The sequence below is a fragment of the Temnothorax curvispinosus genome, unplaced genomic scaffold (assembly GCF_003070985.1).
Source record: "Temnothorax curvispinosus isolate PA1 unplaced genomic scaffold, ASM307098v1 QBEX01006657.1, whole genome shotgun sequence".
Classification (NCBI taxonomy): domain Eukaryota; kingdom Metazoa; phylum Arthropoda; class Insecta; order Hymenoptera; family Formicidae; genus Temnothorax; species Temnothorax curvispinosus.
Genome location: NW_020216437.1, coordinates 456,262 through 474,812, shown reverse-complemented (window position 1 = coordinate 474,812; position 18,551 = coordinate 456,262). Strand labels below are relative to the sequence as shown.

General features: G+C 36.8%; 1 protein-coding gene across 6 annotated transcripts in view; it reads left to right on the top strand.

Annotated features, from left to right (window-relative positions):
- LOC112456144 (5-hydroxytryptamine receptor 2A-like) overlaps positions 1-18,551 on the top strand; it is a 103,369-nt gene that overhangs the window by 72,693 nt on the left and 12,125 nt on the right. For 4 of the 6 annotated variants that reach the window (XM_025018500.1, XM_025018498.1, XM_025018501.1 and 1 more), the window contains exon 3: positions 9,345-9,753. The exons of 1 other annotated variant lie outside the window; for it this stretch is intronic. In XM_025018500.1, coding sequence (XP_024874268.1) covers positions 9,636-9,753 — 118 coding nt within the window. In that variant the 5' untranslated portion in view covers positions 9,345-9,635. Of the gene's footprint in view, positions 1-9,344; positions 9,754-18,362; positions 18,483-18,551 lie in introns of those variants that run through there. One more of the 6 variants, XM_025018503.1, reaches the window with a different exon arrangement.

The following is an 18,551-nucleotide window of genomic DNA, read 5'->3' as shown; positions in this document are numbered from 1 at the left end:
AAATACAACGACTAAACTAGAATTTTAAATCTTTGACTTAACAACTACGAAGGAAGGAAACACACACAACATGATCGATCTTCAGCGACACTTTGACTCATTTCGAAAAGTAGAGTATTCCGAAGGGAGAAATCGAAAATTGAACGAAACGACGATAAAAATACTACTACACATTTGAGGACACGGGCTGCAATTTGATGGCGAGTTAATACATTTGTAATAAAACGTAGCAAATTCGTTTACTCGAAATAAACCGAAACGCGTGACGACGAACTGCGGTCATTCCTTTTCTCGTTATTTTTTTCGCTAATGCGTCTGCACATCTCGTCATTTCCACATAGTTCCAACATCTAATATTCTATATGCATCACGCGTACGTACAAGAGAAAATGTAACGGTCACCACCGCTGGCGCGTAATGTATAACGTTAATTATCACGTCAAAGGGAAGAAAGCGCGCGTTTAATTAGGATGGAACATTTTACTTGGCGAATATATTTCACTTGTCTCCGCTAATTGTGTTGCCTGCACTATAAACAGATCTCTAAACAGATATCATAAAAAAGGACTGCTTGGTTGTGCATTCACGATCGCATCATGAATACACCAACTCGTGAAACCGCCCGCGTAACGATCGCGCGCATTCGCCGCTTTCACGATGAATAGAGATGCACTCGTATGCAATGAGCGCGCGGTTTAACTCTTTTGCGACCAAGCACTTGCCGCGGTACGGCTGTTTAATTTCACCGTACCTCCGCGCTCTGATTGAGCCCTTTTGCCATCCGGCACAAAAGCAAAAGCCAATGGCATTGGAGTACCGCCTATTCTTATACAAGATGCAGTGATAATGAATTTCTTGTTAAATTTAAGTGAGATAATTAAAATACTCTCGAGTGTTAATATATACATTCCCCTGTTTATGAAGTAGACAAAATGTTTAATCGGCATTTATTATATTTAAAAAATTGCAGAACGTATTATACACGTGCTAATTTTCATTGTTTATTCGTAGATAAAAAAAAAACGAGAACCGTACATCGTAAAAGTCTTATTCCAACGCGCGTGGAATATTTCGTAATATTTTTCGCTGCATTCTTTTCGTAATATGCACTTTAATAAAAATTTTCATATCTGAACGGAATGGTTCGTCGGTACCGACCAATTTCTTTCATGATCTTTGCAATCAGGAATTCCATTTAAGTTATGCGATGGACATATTCCGCCGGATATGTGCTACGAAAATATCCCTGAGAATGCACAGGCCTTGAATGTACGTATGGTTCCATAAAACACTGGCGAACACTAACGAGACGTTTCTATCGGTTTTACAACCTTCTTTCTTCTTTTTTGATAAAGCGTTGTTATAGCAGGGCGTTATGAGATTGAACTCTAGTTCTTAACAAAAATTGGCGTTTTTTATTCTTTTGAGTATCGATCTTATTTGAAATAATGTCTGATTGCGCACGAATAAAGTTTAAAAAGCCAATTTAATATTTAATAGATTATTCGAAATATTAATATAAAATTTTACATTTATTAAGATTTTGAGATTGTATTACAATCAAATATATAGATATGTATTATTGTAATTTATAAAATAGCTTTTTGAAACATATTCGAAACATTTTATATAAAAGTTTCTAAATTCCTGAAGATGCAGCAGAACAAATTTAACAGTATAAGATAAGTACATGCACTTCTTGACTGTTGTTTCCGTAGTTCTTAAAGTATCTCGGAGACTTGCGTCGGCAAAACTTGTCTTATAAAATAGAATACTTTAGAGACTTACATGTACAAAAGCGAAAAGGGACACGCACTCAGAACGGAGCATTACGCAAATGTTCGTAATAAACATTAATATTTTAAATCAGCGATGTGTCCCTTACAGGAATACGAAGAAAGTGGATGTGAGCCAAGTAGGCGAAGGTGGAACATTACAATAATGCCAAAAGTTGTAGCGACGTGCATTATTGCGATACCGACGCAGCAGCACTCCCTTGGGCGGCATATTCGCCATTGCAATAATGTATGACGACACGCCTTTGAACATCGAAACGAGCCTTTGAAATTTACAGTGCAAATTCCAACATCTCGCGCCGCATTATTGCAAATGTCGAATATCATTCCCAACGGAACATAGTACCGAAGTACAGTGTAATGTACTGCAATCCAGAAACCGCGGCTAAGATTAAGCATACGATTTATGCATTCTAATAGCAGAAGCAATTTATTTTATTCACTCAATAATTCAAAAGGAAAGATCGTATATTCTACATGGAGCGAAATATCGAAAATGTGTCGCTTGCAATTCAAAAACATTAAAACATATTTGTTCAAAGAAGTTAAAAATATTGTGAATTTTCTGCTTTTAAATCTTACATAGCCCTTCGCATTTTATTTCAACACAATATTTAATATTCCGAATTTTTTAAGCTCAAATAACTCGAATTATACTTGTATAAAACTTTTGTTTAAATGTATTTCTTTTTTGCTTTTATAATAAATTAAATATATTCAATTGCATTAGAGGTATTTTATCGTAAGCGAAAAAAGTCACATTTCCTTGTTCTCCCCGTTCTCTTGCTCGAAAAATAGCGCTTTCTATATACAGAGAATATAACTTAGAATGTCATTAAACATTCATTGCGGTACAACTCGTTTCACTCATATAATATTAAACTTTACAAATACTTTTTTCATTGCAATTTTCCATTAATATCCATTTACAAATCTTTTAAATTCAATTTCCATAATAAAAGTTCTATGATTTCAGTTTTTCTTGAAATAGAAATATTTTTATACTTGTATATGTATTTATTTTTTCAATTTAAATTAATTTTTGTAGAAAATTATATCCTTCAGCACTCTACCTTGCTTTCTAATATAGTTTGTTAAACATAATGTGAAAATTATTATTCATTTTAATCTCATAATAATGCTGGCGTAAGAACCAATATGCTATCATAAAACTCTCCTTAACAAGAATAAAATCGATATGAATTTATATGGACCATAAAAATCCGTTAAAATAAACTAAGGTTGTTTCACGTGTTATTAACTAATTTTACGGGAGGTTCTTCTTGAATATAGCATAAAACTCTGCGCTTTATATTATCACCAAGCGAAACCTGCCGACCTGTGACACATTAACGCCTTCCACACTACAGTCTCGAAACTGCATGAATATTAATCAATTTCCGAAACTAAAGGCAATTCTCTCTCGCGTGAACAAGTAAACGTCAGTTTTTTTAAGAGCATGATATAATAATACCCAACAGATATTCTGCATTCCCTGAGATGTCTTGTTTCCGTATACAATTCACTATTTCTCCGGGGAAACCATGATGTATCGGTTTACTCGACATAAAGTCGTTTATGTAGAACGTAAATCGCAAGAATCGTTCGCGTATATATTTCTCCGCTTCTGACGTCATAATCCAAGATGGCTGACCTAGGTATTGCCGACCCTTAATCTCATAACTCGAACAACAGCGAGATCGAAGGATTCAAAGTTACAGCGACGGTGCGACTAAATGGAAGTAAATGACTATACAGCTGATATAAAATGACAAGAGCGGCGGCCCAACTAACGAGTCACTTCACTTAAACGACCTGACAAGATCACGCTAAAGTAATTTCGAAAGAATAAAGCTCATTCCTTTTTTACATATAGCTTATATCATAATAACTGTGTTACTCATCTTGTCACAAATTACTAATGAGATAACAAATCTATATTACTTCAATTAATGCAATATAATCAATAGATTAACAGATAATATTTAATATACTTTCAATAAATTAAAGAGCGTTACATAGATGGAATTAATGATATTTAAAATCTGTGATGTGCAGAACGATCATTTTTCGCTTCAAGAATCGTGTTTCGGATGTAAAATATTTGATTTACAACGAGAAACGAGAAATATACATTCATTTTGTAATTTGTCACAGCGAGCTCGTTTACTCAATGTCGCAAATGAGTCGACAAATATTGCGATGATTCATTGACAGATAGTAGTTTGCGAGTTATGTACATAATTACGGATTTGGTTGCAAATGCAAACAGGAGGGCGTATTAGCATTATTGTTCGCTCGCAAATTACTACGACTGAAATTTTTCAAGCGATATAGTAATTGAGATTGATAGGAGTTTAATAATGCATCAGAGCAGCGCTAATCAAAAATGTAATAAAAAATGACGATAAGGAATTTAAGCGTGATATCAATTATTCTTTCAAACTATACGCTTAGTTTGTTATTAAATTTTAATATGTTGACAGCATTCCGATTTCTTTGTTATAATAAATTCAATCAAAGTATAGACTCAACTAATGTACGCAATATGGCAGTACTTTAATGATTTTAAAAGTTTAGTGATACTTAATATTATTCGTTATTCCACAAAAATCTCATTTTATTAATATAATAACAGCAAATGAACTTTGAAAGATACAATGCAGTAAAATTTTAACAAAGCACATCTACATTCAATATTTAATCAATAAAAAATTAATATTTATTGTCATTATTCAAAGATATTTTAATAGAATGCATTGACACTCGGGATACTGACGTGTAATCACCAAACCCTCAACGAAAAAAACTAATATGTATATACAGAAGCGATTGAAGCTTGTCTCGGATGAATGTCGACCGGCGATAACAAGATTAACGCCTATGCTGGTATATAGCTATCAAAAACAAACGGTCGTCAATGGGCGGAAATTTAGCAATATTGGGGATCGTTGTACACAAGTGTCAGTCGCGTCGGCGATGCATCCGCCCTTGTCTGTCGGTTTTGATTGAAACGACAACATCTCTCTTTTAGACGCATATCACTCCCGCACTTGCGTATGCTTACAATCTGGCTGCGTCCAAATATTGAATCTCTGTATCAAATATACGGATGCAATTCGCCGTTACAAGTTTTGTTCGCTTGTCGCTCTCTACCGAACTATACGTACGTTTTCGTTACCGTTTCCACTTATAAAAACCGTATATATAACTGTTCGTAAAATTTATAGAAAATCAATCACGTTCTTTTTTTCACTTAACCTTTGTAGCCGCATACTTTTTGCATATTTCAATATTAGAACGGAAACATTTTCTAAATTACTGAAGGAGTAATGCGCGGAATGCACACTATCACTCGGTGCTGCCCGGTTATACATAAAGTCCAGTTTTCTTTTTTTTCCTCATAGATTTATTTTTCCAATTTTTTTCACTGGTTCATTTTTTCTCGTCTATTTTTTTATTGTTTCAAATAACTATATCGTTTTAGCACTTGAAAATCGGTGACGGTACAACAAAATTTAGCGCCTCTCCGGATTTGCGGATAAGTTTAAAGTTTCCCCCCGTCGCATACTTTATATATATCGGGCGTAACGCGTGGACCTAATCTTTTGATCCTATAAGCACGGTTCAGCGTGAAATCCTTGGAAGCTGAAGAAGTTAGTTACACGGGACTAATGGAACGCAGTAGGAACTCCGGATAATGGACGACGCTATGGCGTCGTAAATACTAGGTGCACTTCACTTACAAGGAAATCTAGTTTTATTTCTGAATTTCGCGGCAGATCTTCTAATGAAAAAGAAAAAAAAATAGTATATAAAGAGTGCAGAACAACGGAAACTTACATGTCTGCAGCGATTTATGACATATCTGAACTTGATTCCCTGCCAAACACTTCTTGTATATTTCGCGATTATTATATACATACATATTTGTGAAGAATAAATCCCAAATTATTATAGATGCAAATAATGCATTGTATCAACGGTATCACAAAGAAATAATATTGATTACGTTCAGATTAATGAAATATCTCTTTCTCAGTGGTTATATTTTCCTTAATTATTATCATAAGTTTTAACAAAAACCTGCAGATATTTTATATATATTTCGCCCTGTGTGTCCACATATTATTTTATTTAAAAAAATCACACACAGCATGTAGATTGTGAATATTAAGATCCCTTCAAACTGTCAAAAGCACTGTTTTCAAAAAAAATTCACCGTTAGCTTTTTGCCTATGTGACTGGTCATAAACTTTAAAGCCACGTAAACCTTTTTACTTCTCCGACAAGAGATCAGTCCCTCGTTAACGCGTTTCTTTGCCGGCCGAGGGGAAGCCGGGAGAAGAAGAAGAACCGTGAAGGAGACGTCTTCGTCGACGAGATTCGGCCGCCTTAAATCGAAGGCAAACGATCGTGAATTTCAAAGGTCTCTACTGGCAACTCGCGATTTAATCGCGTAACAGTTTGCCCGGCTTTTCTTTCCCCAGAAATAGATTTCCGACGTGTCGATTCTCCCTCGTTCCTCCTCCTCTTCCTCCTCCTCCTCCTCCTCCTCCTCTACCTTAGCGTGGATGTTTCCCCTCCTCCATTTTCTACTAACGGCAGGGAATTTATGGAGTTTCGAGCACGACCGAGAGCCGCAGTTTTCTGCTCGTGATAAATGCATCCGCTATTGTGAAATGTATATACACGCGCCTCTCGCAGGGGCTTCTACGTGTGCCTGCACTTTCAATTTTGGCCCAAATACGACGAGATTTGGTCGATGACTCCCGGTATAGTGCAAACGACCACCGCGAGTATTCGCACAATTCCGGCCTATTGCGCGAACAATGTCTACTGTAACGCGTGACTAATCGTAATTCATCGAGCAGATTTTTCTTGCATGATTTGTAGTTTCTGATAAAATCGCACGCGACAGATTAATGGAATGATTTGGAGAATAACAAATTTTTATAACGATCTAGTAGAAGGAATTGTATTTGTTGCTTTTATCGTGTATCTTTATAGTTATCATAGAAATAATATTTTATTTTTCTCTTTATGATTGTAGATTGATTAAGTCTTTATTAAATCTTGATTAAATCAAGATAAATTCAATTTATATTTCGATAAATATTCTATCAACGATTTCCAAAATCGATAAATGTTTTTCTTTCAAGTTTTCTTTTAAACGTTAAATAATTATTTTTAGATTATAATAAGCGTTTAAAAATAATTTACGTTTGCATTTTTAATAAAGGATTTTCCTTTTATTTTCTTTCGCATTTTCTAAATCCCTTCGCGTTTCAGCGGTTTTTTAGTAAAATATAAAAATTGCTTTATACAATGGGACAAAATCTGTTTTCCATTATTGAAATTTGAATTAATTCTCACACATACACACACACTCTCTCTCTCTTTCTCTTTCTGAATAAATAAAATATTTCATTGCGGAACAACGTTTCTACGAGACACACGAATTTCCTGATGTAATGTTCAAAATCGTTTTTTCTCCGATCGGCTATTCGTGAGGCATTCTCACGTTATTGTGGAAAAGAAGATTTTATAGGGCTATAAAATGCAATTTTTATATCCTGCTAAGATGTGAATCGCCAAGAAAACGAAATTTCAAGAGTTACTTCGCTGATGCACTTACCACGTCCTACCAGTAAATTGTCCGTGTCTATTGTATAACAATATATATGTATATAAAATATATAAAATATTGCATGCTGTTTTATAACAATATAAAAAGTTAAAATACATATTTTTGTCCGCATATTAAATACTCTACTTTTTATAGAATTTTTTCATATTTTTCTCCATTATTTCTATTTGTTCGTGACTTCCAATAGTCATAACTAACGAAACCAGATACTTATTGTTTGTTGTACGGTAATGATAGACATACTATAACAAACGAGAATAAACGCCTTCCTTGAAGCTGAGAGTAAAAGCGGTCGATACCGAATACGATTTACGAAGCTCGTTAAGCGCTGACGAATCGATATTCGCACAAGGCTTCGTTGGTTTAAGTATTAAAAACGGTACATAGCATCTACGAAAGTCCGTTTGATTGGCTTTTATTCTTCGATCGTACAGAAGCGTTTTTTCCTATCCCCCTTTGAAGTTTCCACGAACGGACGCCACGCTTTTGCGCGCTCCCGGGCTTTTTCTTCGAGCGACGCTGACTGTTAGAAAGTTGGGAGATACTTCTCTATCGTGGAAGAACGGTTGTTTTTCGACTCCCCGGACGGGCGAGCACCGAAAAATGGTGATGAGGAAGAGAGCCGTAGGGCGGACACTTTTTGGTTGCTGGCAGGGAATACGTGGGATTTGCGTCATATATGCGATGGGAATAAAACTTTTAGATCTTGGCAGTCGGTCGCGCGTGCAAAAAGCCATTGTGGCAACAATTACTATGAGACAAATTTTTCGCATTGCCGCAAGAAAAATGTCGACTTTCCTCATGAGAATGTATTTAGCCTTTTTATCGTATATATTGCCGTATATATGATTAATGTTGGGTAGCAACGAGAACATACAGATACACGTACAAAAGTTTTATATCTTAAAAAGTGCCTTGATAAATTATATCACAAAAAAAGAAGCTAAACTTAAAAATTAAGAAACAAATCAGAGAGATTTGATCTTTCTCTTTTCTAATAATGCAAAATATCAAAGTTATCATATTTCAACTTTTTAATTCCAATGCAAATTTTCATATAACGTGCACATAAGGTAAAATTTTAAATTGGAATTTTAAACAGAAGAGAATAAGATGAACTTTCAGACTAATTTTATCGAAAATTCACATTCCGATAAAATCATTTGTAATTCATCGAAATAATAAAATCGCGCAACAAACCACAGAAAAACAGTGAACTCGTTACGATGTATTGGCGTTGCTATCAAACGTGAATGCTATTCGTCTGGAAATTCAATCAGTTTAAACCAAATGGCGAGTAGGTTCCGGTGAATTCAAGTTAATGAAACGTTCCGACACTATTGGAAAATTTAATAGAGTGAATACGAGACCTCCTAAGGCAATCTCACGACTGGCGTTTGTTGTAAACGCATCTATTTTTCGCACAACCCCGTGGATTCATTATCAAAGTCGATTGTGGTAGTTGCCCGTTACAATCCCGATAATTGTCGATCGATTGTTCCAATTTCATTGGTTTCGCGGGCTACCATAAACGTGACACCTCGCATATTCTCTCGATCGTGCGTGTCCCATAATTCCTTTGAAACATATTTAACACGAAACTCAATATCGCAATTACGCTATATCGTAGACGATTGAGCCTTTCTATATTTAAATATTATTAATAATTTTAAAAATTATTTTTAAAAATTACAAAATCCATAGAAAAAATTTAGAGAAAAATTCTAGATAAATTGTCAGATGTCAGAATGTTATAATGAGACCTCGCAAAAGTAAAGATTTTACTATCGTGTTTGCCATTACATTTGTCAGCGAGAAAAGTAAGTATTTTTCTTCAATATAAGATCATCTATGAAAGCAGCATTTTAACGAAAGCTTTTTCCACGTTGCTATTTCAGAACCGTACGTACGAAAGGACTCTGACATCCCACAAAAAAAATCTACACCTCAAAGTCCAGGGAGTCTCGGAGCAGAAAATTGCAGAAAATGAAAACTGCGAGAAAGTCTGAGATAGGGATGGAAGCGTACGAGGCGAGTAACCGGCGTTTATCGGCCAGGTGTTGACTCCGCCTTTGTCGAAAACGATGAAAAAAGCTGCGGACCCGCTCTAACGAATGCGGACCATGATACATTATTTAACCAGATGATGAATAGCGAACACTGAAGACGGAAAATACACTTCAGCCGTAATGGAGGCTCACGTCGATCAAGCCGCGAACGCAACTGTGGAAAATCCAGTCTTCATCGATGTACCGATCATCTTGAGAGCTATCGTGCTCTGTCTCCTTATACTCATCACTATCGTAGGTGAGTCTATTATTCTCTCTTCCGCTCACACAATATTTACTCCACGAAAAGAAAATCGTCATTCGTAGCAATAAATATTTTTTTTAATAAAAATTTTTGCAATTTTATTTTAATAATTATAAAATTAATATTAGCAAAAAAATTTTATTTATTTGCTCTTTGAATCCGCATTAATTTGATTTGCCTCAATTTTTAATGTAAAACGTGCGCAATTAAATAGCTGTTATATTATTTGTTAAGAAATCAACATTTTCTATATTTGTGAAAGAAATTAAAATATTTTTGGTACCATTCAATATCTATTATGATAAATATTTTAAGAAGTTATTTAAAAGTAAAATACAAATAAAATACCTACATCGCATGTATATAAATTATTCGCAACTGATTATCACTGTACACGCTTGTAAATCATAGTGGAAAACGAGAACGAGAACCGTAATTGAATAAATAATATGCCGCGTTTTCCCGTTCTCCCATACCACGAATATACATTACGTTACGCGATATTTTAACTTTGCTTTTTTAATTCAATGAATATGCCGATTCACTCTTCCGGATAAAACACTCGCGTAACACGAGACAATATTTTTCACAGAACGACCGCACGGAGTGTATTATAAAACCACGCAATTTCTCTCTGTATTTATTTTCTGACAATGCGAAAGATTCGGAATGTTGTTATACTAAAATATTATGCTAAAATTATGCGACAACAAGAAAGAGAGAAAATAAGATATATATAATATATATATAATGTACTTTTAACGTACAATTACTCATTTTTTTACGTTTTATATCTTGTGTTTTATATATATGGCCGTTTAACCCAATTAAAATGTCAGTGAGCCTCTTAACGTCGACTATCAGATATCGGTCTAAATTTTAAGTTAGTTCACGAGTTATTCGAAGCTCAGACTTCGATAGTAATAATATGGCGCATTCAGTGATTTAAATCGTCTGTTTGAATTGAAATATTTTTCAAACATCTCTGCTGAATATTATAGATATCATAAGTTTGCCATTTAAATAAAAAAATCGTAGTATTTAAGTAATTCAGAAAAGTAATTTGTTGAATAATTTTAAAATTTATCTTTGATGCATATATCAACATAAGCTTCTTAATCTTTATATTGTAAAGACTGTTATACCGCAACATAAGTTTTAAGTTAAACTACTTAAAAGTTCATGTTAAAAGTTAAGACACTTTTTAATTAATTATTATCAGTGAGTAGAAATAATGTCTTATTGGAGACATTTTGATGAATAGATAATTTTATTAGCACCGGCTAAATCTATGTATATATAATGAATCGGCTCATTCAAGCTGAAATCTAAAAAAAGGAATAAGATCCGTGTGCCTTAATTCGAAAATGATTGGGTCGATTTATCTCTCGTTCTTATTCGAACGCTCTCAGTGGTAATTAATGAAAATTGCCGACCCAAATTCGATGGGTCGTTTCCTTTTGCATGCCAAACTTCCGGTCCAACAGTGTCCGCGACGCAATTGAGCTCGCACCGCCTCGATTAATCGTTCTTCTTGTCGTAATTATATGCCGTCAAGTATCAAATAACTTCGCCCCCTCCGATCTTCACCAGCGTCATCGTGAAGGCGACCACCCGTTGGTAATAATCATCGGCGAGAACAATGGCAAAGATCGCTTCGACAACTGACACATCTCCAGGGCGTATAATATATCACCGAGCGGTGACGGTAATCACGATATCTAGTCGCATGCTTTGCGTGAAAGGAGTTTTCCGCGGGGAAAATGAGCTGACACTGCTTTTCGCGACTTGTATTTAATAACCCTTTTCTGCCAACCTGGCTCTCTCCCCTCCCCACCCGCGGATTCTTCTCAACACCGAGAATAATGGAACTCGTTTTAATACTAAAATCTCTGATTAATCATTATCAATCTAAAGGCATTTTAACGAGCAAAGCGTGATAAATGACTTTCGTCAGCTTCAGTCGAAGCTGATATTTGTCAAAGACATCGGCCGGCGATTGGCAAGTATGATTACCTAATAATGTGTCTGTAATCGTTACGTAAGATGTTTCATAATTGGCAGAAAATAAACATATATACGCAAAGTTATTTCTTGTGAAATAGGTTCTCAAGAAAATGAAAAGCGAATAGACCTTAGACTATAAATAATTGGTAGAATCTTGTTCCTTATTTGATTTAGTTTGCAATTTAAAAGTTAAATGTCTAACTGCTCATTGCACGCATTTGCGAAAATTATTTACTATTTAATTTTTGTTATAGTTAACCAGAGCCTCTTCGACCACGTATTGCTAACGCTAACGCGATACTTTAATCTAGAATTCCACGAATTGTTATAATCAATATCGTTTATTCGCAAACTTTGATTTCGCATCGATGTCACTCGCCATCTATTAAGTCTCGCGAAATAAATCTATGAACATCTCCCGCCTCCCAGCGGACCCGTATATTTCTCGAAAGAGGATAAAAGTTGTCGGAAAACAGGTAAGTTTATCGCTCCGCTGTAACGCCGTGGGTGGGTAACGATGTAACCAAGGAGGTTGCGAAAGAGATCCGCCGGCAGCTGTTGGATACATCCACACACGTATGCGCCCCCAGCGACTTGACAAGGCTCGAAGCGCATTCCAATATTAGTATAGTTCACTGGCTAACTAACAGTTCGTTGAACATGACGTCAGCTGCCGCGGATATGCCTGCTCTTTCTCTTTCTCTCCCCGGTATATAGGGTAAATTTTCCGAACGCTTGGCGAGGCACAAAACCGTGAATATCGTTGCGCAAATGTGAATAATCCCCTTTCCTTCCCCTTCCGTCACACAGTGATCACCGCAAATCGAGCGAAACTTCTCGAATGAGCGTTGCACCGACCGCATTCGTTCATCTCTCTTCGGGGACAACCGGAGCGCGTGATTTCGCACAAAGTTCGTGTTTGTCATTAGTGTACACGTGGAAGCAATTGACTACGAATGTGCGAAATCAAAAGTGACAGTTATTTGCGGAAAGGTCTAATGACATCGAAAAATAGTGATACATGTTCTTTCTTTTCCGATAATGTAAATCAAAAATTGATTGAAAAAGATAAAAAAAATACTTTAGATATCTATAATATAAATTATATGACGATGATTTTTACCAAAAAAAAATAGTTAAGTAAACATTGCATAATTTTAAAATGCGCACATGTATTAAAAATATTATTTATAATATGCACCGCGTGGAATATGAGAGAATATTTATTGTAGTTTTTGTTCGTGAAAGTAAAAGTGTTTCTACACTGAGAAAAAAAGTTGTTAATTTAACTAAATATTTTCAACTTATTATTATTTTTTTAATTAAAATATTTCTATATTTAAATTAAATACGACATATTAAATCTAACGTGACGTAATTCTCAAATACTTAAATATTTTAATTAAAAAAATAATAATCAGTTAAAAATATATATTTAGTCAAGTTAACAACTTTTTTTTCTCAGTGTAGATCATAAAGTCAAGAAATTCAATTGGTGTAAATATGCACATCACGTCCATTAGAGAGATCAAACGTTTAATTCAATTATACTTTGCCTCAATTGAATTACTAGCGTTAAACTTTTTTTAAAAAAATTGACTTTATTAGAAATACATGTTTGAGAAAAACATTTCTTGGTACACACCATGTATATGATGTTGACAGGCATCTCGTTCGTTCGTAAAAAAAAAAATAGCAAGCCGATAGGTTAGACCGCCGACGCGAACTGAATGTGTTACTACCCTGCCCTTCGATCCTATAAAGGTTAAACGATCCGATGCGAACACATAACGTACCCTGCATGAAGACGTAATCAGACATTTCCGATAGTTATCGTCTCGTGAGACTAGGGGCTGCATTTTCAATGAAACTAGGGGAAAAAATGTAGCCTTAGGCTGCAGCAATATATATATAAAATTGCTTCAACAATTACAAATATAAAAATATTAATTATTTCTGGTCATTGGGGTTGGAGAGAATAAGAGTGAACTGTTACATTTATAATTTTAAGGCTGCTGTAACGTCAAAGAGTGTAATATGCAATTTATTTACGCGTCGCCGCTCTATACCTGAAAATAAATGAGTTTCCGCGCGTATGACAACAGTCGTGATTGATAAAGCGCACTTGTAGCATTTGCCATCTACTCCGGTTTTGGTTTGTTAATCAATAAACGGCCATATAATACAATTCAAATCTGTCCTATGGAGCGGCAACGAAAACGAGTTACATGACTACACAGTTATTGGATAACAAACCATAACCGCAGTTTTCGGCACGTTTTACAGGTTCCACTTTACATCGATCGCACGTGTGGTCGTGTGAGAAATTCGTTTATCTCCGCGTAAACAACGAGAATAAATTATACATAATTTCCCCTTTGACGTGATAATTAAATAGCTAGCATAGATGTTAAATCGTGCATTTGAAGATTATGAGAGATACACATAGACATATGTACTACGAAACAGAAATTTGTACGAAGGATAAATTGGAAATAATCTAAGATAATAGGATAATACTAACTCAAACGTAATCTAAATCGCGTTAAATCGCGTTTCAATTTCTTTACGTCAATTTTTTTATCATCAAAATACTCTTTTATCCTACAAGGAATCAAAATTTAAAGGTAATCTTATCTCCTCAAAACCGTCTATTCTAATGTGTAATTATCTTTCCCATTAGCCACATTCCCAAAAGCTTTTATTATCTGCGACGAGAGCATCAGCTACTGTAATTTTTTGTTCCCTTAACAAGCTCGTTTGCATAAATCTGATGAATTTTTCGTATCATCTCTCTGCACGCAATTTGAGCGGACGCGAAATATGCATTTCGACTAGCGAAGCGCTCTTCGGCTTTCGGAAAAAAGGATTAGTGTTTTCGACGCTTAATACCCCTTTTCATTCTGTGGATCTTTTCGTCATCCGAAAAAGCTGCATCGATCTAAATCACGTTATTGCATGTCGAGTTTTGCGATATTTCCCAAAAGTGCGCTCACAACAATGCATATAGGAACCATCTCGCGGACGAAAATGATTGCCGCCGTCATAACACAATGATGGTCTGCGATAACAAGAGAATATTCTCGTTTTTTCAATCCATTTGAGAATTGAAATCGGTTTATGCATTTAACACGCTAACATTTTACACGTCACTTTGAATCTCATAAAACACTCGTAGCAATCAAAATAAATGTCGACCACAGTAATAATTATATTATAATCTTTATAGTTTATATAGCATTCTCCCCCTCTCTTACAATGTTAAATAAATTTAAGAATTAAAATTCTAAACAATAAAAAATTTTGTTTTAAGATTGTCAAGAAATAATATGTCATGAGACTGATTAAGTTTCAATTACAAAATATAAAAGAAAGAGAGAGAGAGAATATAGCATTTGTTGCATACTAAAAAATTTACAAATCATCAAAATCTGTATATTAATAACAAATATAAAAACACATATCGTTCATCAATCGATATCGTCACAATGCGTGGACAGAAGAATTATAAAATTCTTTTGCCGAGATGTCTTTGACAAAAAGCTCGCTAAAGAACTATGGCGTCAAGCCGGGCTTAGCACAGCAGATTAAAAACTGCAGACTGTAAGTTATTTCTTGACAAACAAGTCGCGCAACGCGCGTGTCTACTCACAGCCCTTCCCAGCTTATCCGTATAAAGCTTCGGACGGGAGTTCTTTTTTTTTTATGCTGCAAATACGCTCTTTAATGGAGTGCGAGAACGAGAGCGTTTAGATGATCCTCGCCAGCCCGCTGAAACATCTCTCGGTCCCGGCTCCTCCTTCTTCGCGGGAGTTAATTACGCCAAAGTAAAACGTCCTACCCGCGTTTCTTTTATCTGTCGCAGCCGCGGCGGTTATACTTTTCCCGTGGAGACATCCCGAGCGTGCAGCTGCAGCCGCAGCTGCGGCTGCGGCTACGGCTGAATCGCGGTGCATCTAGCACGCGCGTCTCCGTCGTTCTCGTCCAGCTGCGTCTGAATTGTACACAACCACCTTCGAGAGCTGTGTATTTGCAAATACGTAATGCGAAACTAATGGACGTGAAAGGGAAGAAATTTGCTCGACATTTGTAGAATTACTATCCTGTCGAACGCTTGTGTCGATTATTAGGGCGGTGCGGTGGATAGATAAAATAAAAGTACGAATTACGTGGCCCCGATCGTTTCTAGAAGTTGACTCGCTCTCTAATTTAAGCAAAGTCTATTGTAGTTTTCCCCCGAGAATTAAATTTAATTAGTACACGTCTAGGCTGCGTTATGTGGCCTTCAGAGACTTGGACTTACTTCCTCCATTTATTAAACTATTGCTTCTCAGAAATCCAACTAGATGGAGGATAAATATCCTCATAATTAATAATCTTTTTTATTTTACCTGCGAACGACTCTACTATTTTACTATTTAATATTATTATTTAGTAAAAATTAATTTGTGCAGTTCCTGCAAGATATCTGTAATTTTATTACTATTTACAAGAATACAACGCTATTTTGTATTATCCGCAAACAACAGTAGCGCGATTTCTCTTCTATTATGCGCGAAAAATCGAATGGAACATTGGTTGCCTGGATAAAATAAGAGACATGAAACACCCCGGGACGCAAAACGACACGATGTAATATCCACGAATATAGTGCACGGTAGCTTGAGCTTCTATCCACTTCCCTTAAACACGCTTAAACCGGCGGCGGTCGAGCACGTTTACGTAATGCATGAATGTAACATTGCGTTACGAATACATGAGTTCCTCCCGCGCTATACAGAGAAAACCGCGCGAATCTGAAAATTTTGATTACCTTCGAGTTTCGCGATTATACTAAAGTTTCATCAAGCCGCCAAAAAAGAGATTGCGCTTGTAATCTACTTAGACTTTTTTAATCCAAAAGTTAATCTCATTCTCTTTGCCATTTTCTTCTTCATGGCATTTTTAAGAACCGACTCTCCGCAGAGCAGAACGATTCACTTAGAAGTTGCATTTCTTATTGAACAGCAATTCGGGGACGCTATATAACGTTTCAAGTTTTAACGTGCAAGTTTTACGAACGGTGCAGTTTGATTCTATCTCTTTTCGTTATTTGAAGATATAACGGGAAAAATTCGAAGATTACGCAATATGTATAGATATAAAACGTGATAAGAGATATAATATGATTCTTTTGCAAGACTTGATATTTGTTTTCGCGTCGTCGGTCTCGGGATGTTTCTTCTCTTTCGCTGGCTACCTTCGACTGACCCTCGCATATGTCATGGTCAAGACATTTGGCCGACAGCCTCGCATTGTCCTGGGAGCGCGAGAACTCGATACGAGATACGATCCCGAGGAGCCGAGGAGCCGAGAGTGGCGATGGGCTCGGCGAACTCGGACAATTTTCGCGTAAATGCGCGCACGATCGATCCACATGCCCGTATAACACGTCTAGGAACGCACGACTGATTTCGTCTATTCCGAGTTTACCGAACTTGATTGCCGCCATTCAGGCCCGTCATCGGGATTAATGGCGACCAGCCCGAATTTGCCCTTTGCAATGCCAATTACCGGGACCATTATTAAAGTGTTGGAAGCGCGACAGGCGGCCGCGATCTCAATTTACTTAACGACTTCGCAATCCGCGTCGTTCAACGACGCGCGCATTTCGTAGAAGTTACAGCATCGGACTCCTCCCGTCCGCCTCTCGAATGCTGATTTCGCACATGCGATCTTGAAACTTGTCTATCGCGCCTCATCTCTTCCCTTTTTTATTATTTTCAAAAACAATTCTTGAGGGAATTTTATATGCCAGAGTTATGTTAACCGCAAGGAATTCAAAGCCGACGACAAAATATTTGCGGTATGTGTATCGAGCGAATTCCCGCCCAAAAAAGTTCCGCGCTCAACGAGAAAAATTAAATAATATAGGAAATTAAGTAACGAGTAATTACAACTGAGTAAAAATAAGTAATATGGTAATATAGTCGAGAAATACGCACTCACCCAAACACCGATGAGCAGCACTCGATCGCTTCTCTCGACTGAAAAGAATTAAATAATATAAGAAATTAAGTAACGAGTAATTAGAACTGAGCAATATAAGTAATAATCAAGGAATAATTACTCACCCAAACACACCGATGAGCGGCACTCGCCTCTCTCTCGACTGATCCACGGCGATTCCCTCGACGCTCCTCGACGCTCCTCGTCGTTCCTCAATGCGCCGGCGACATACACTTATCGTACCCGCGAATAATAACCACGCTGGAAATAACACGACGTGCGTTACAAATCTCGCACATCAACTCAACACGGCGGAGGACGATCGACGTCGAATCGTGCGACCGAATGAATGGATTGACCAGCGCGTTCACGCCTAGATTTACTTAGCGCTCCGAACTTGTCGCGCCCGACGCAAATTCAAGAAGGAACGCGCCAATATGGCGGCCGATCGTCCGTCCCGCGAATATAGAGAAGGAGCGCGCCAACATGGCGGCCGGTCGTCTCGCGAATATCGCCACAGTATAAGTATACGCGCGATCCCGACTAACCTGTCATGGCGGCGCAGCGCGGTGATCCCTCGACGGCCTCGACGCTCCGGTGCTCACCTCGACGCTCCTCGATCGCCCTGACGGCCCTGACGTCTCCCGGCGTCCTGAAAATCGAGACGATTATATCGGACGAACTCTCGACAAGTGGACGAAGCTAGAAGACGAACGGAGTGCGAAGTGGTAACCGCCGATCACGTATACCAAAAGACGCGATCAATCGCAGTCGCGCGGGCTGATTAATACGTCAAA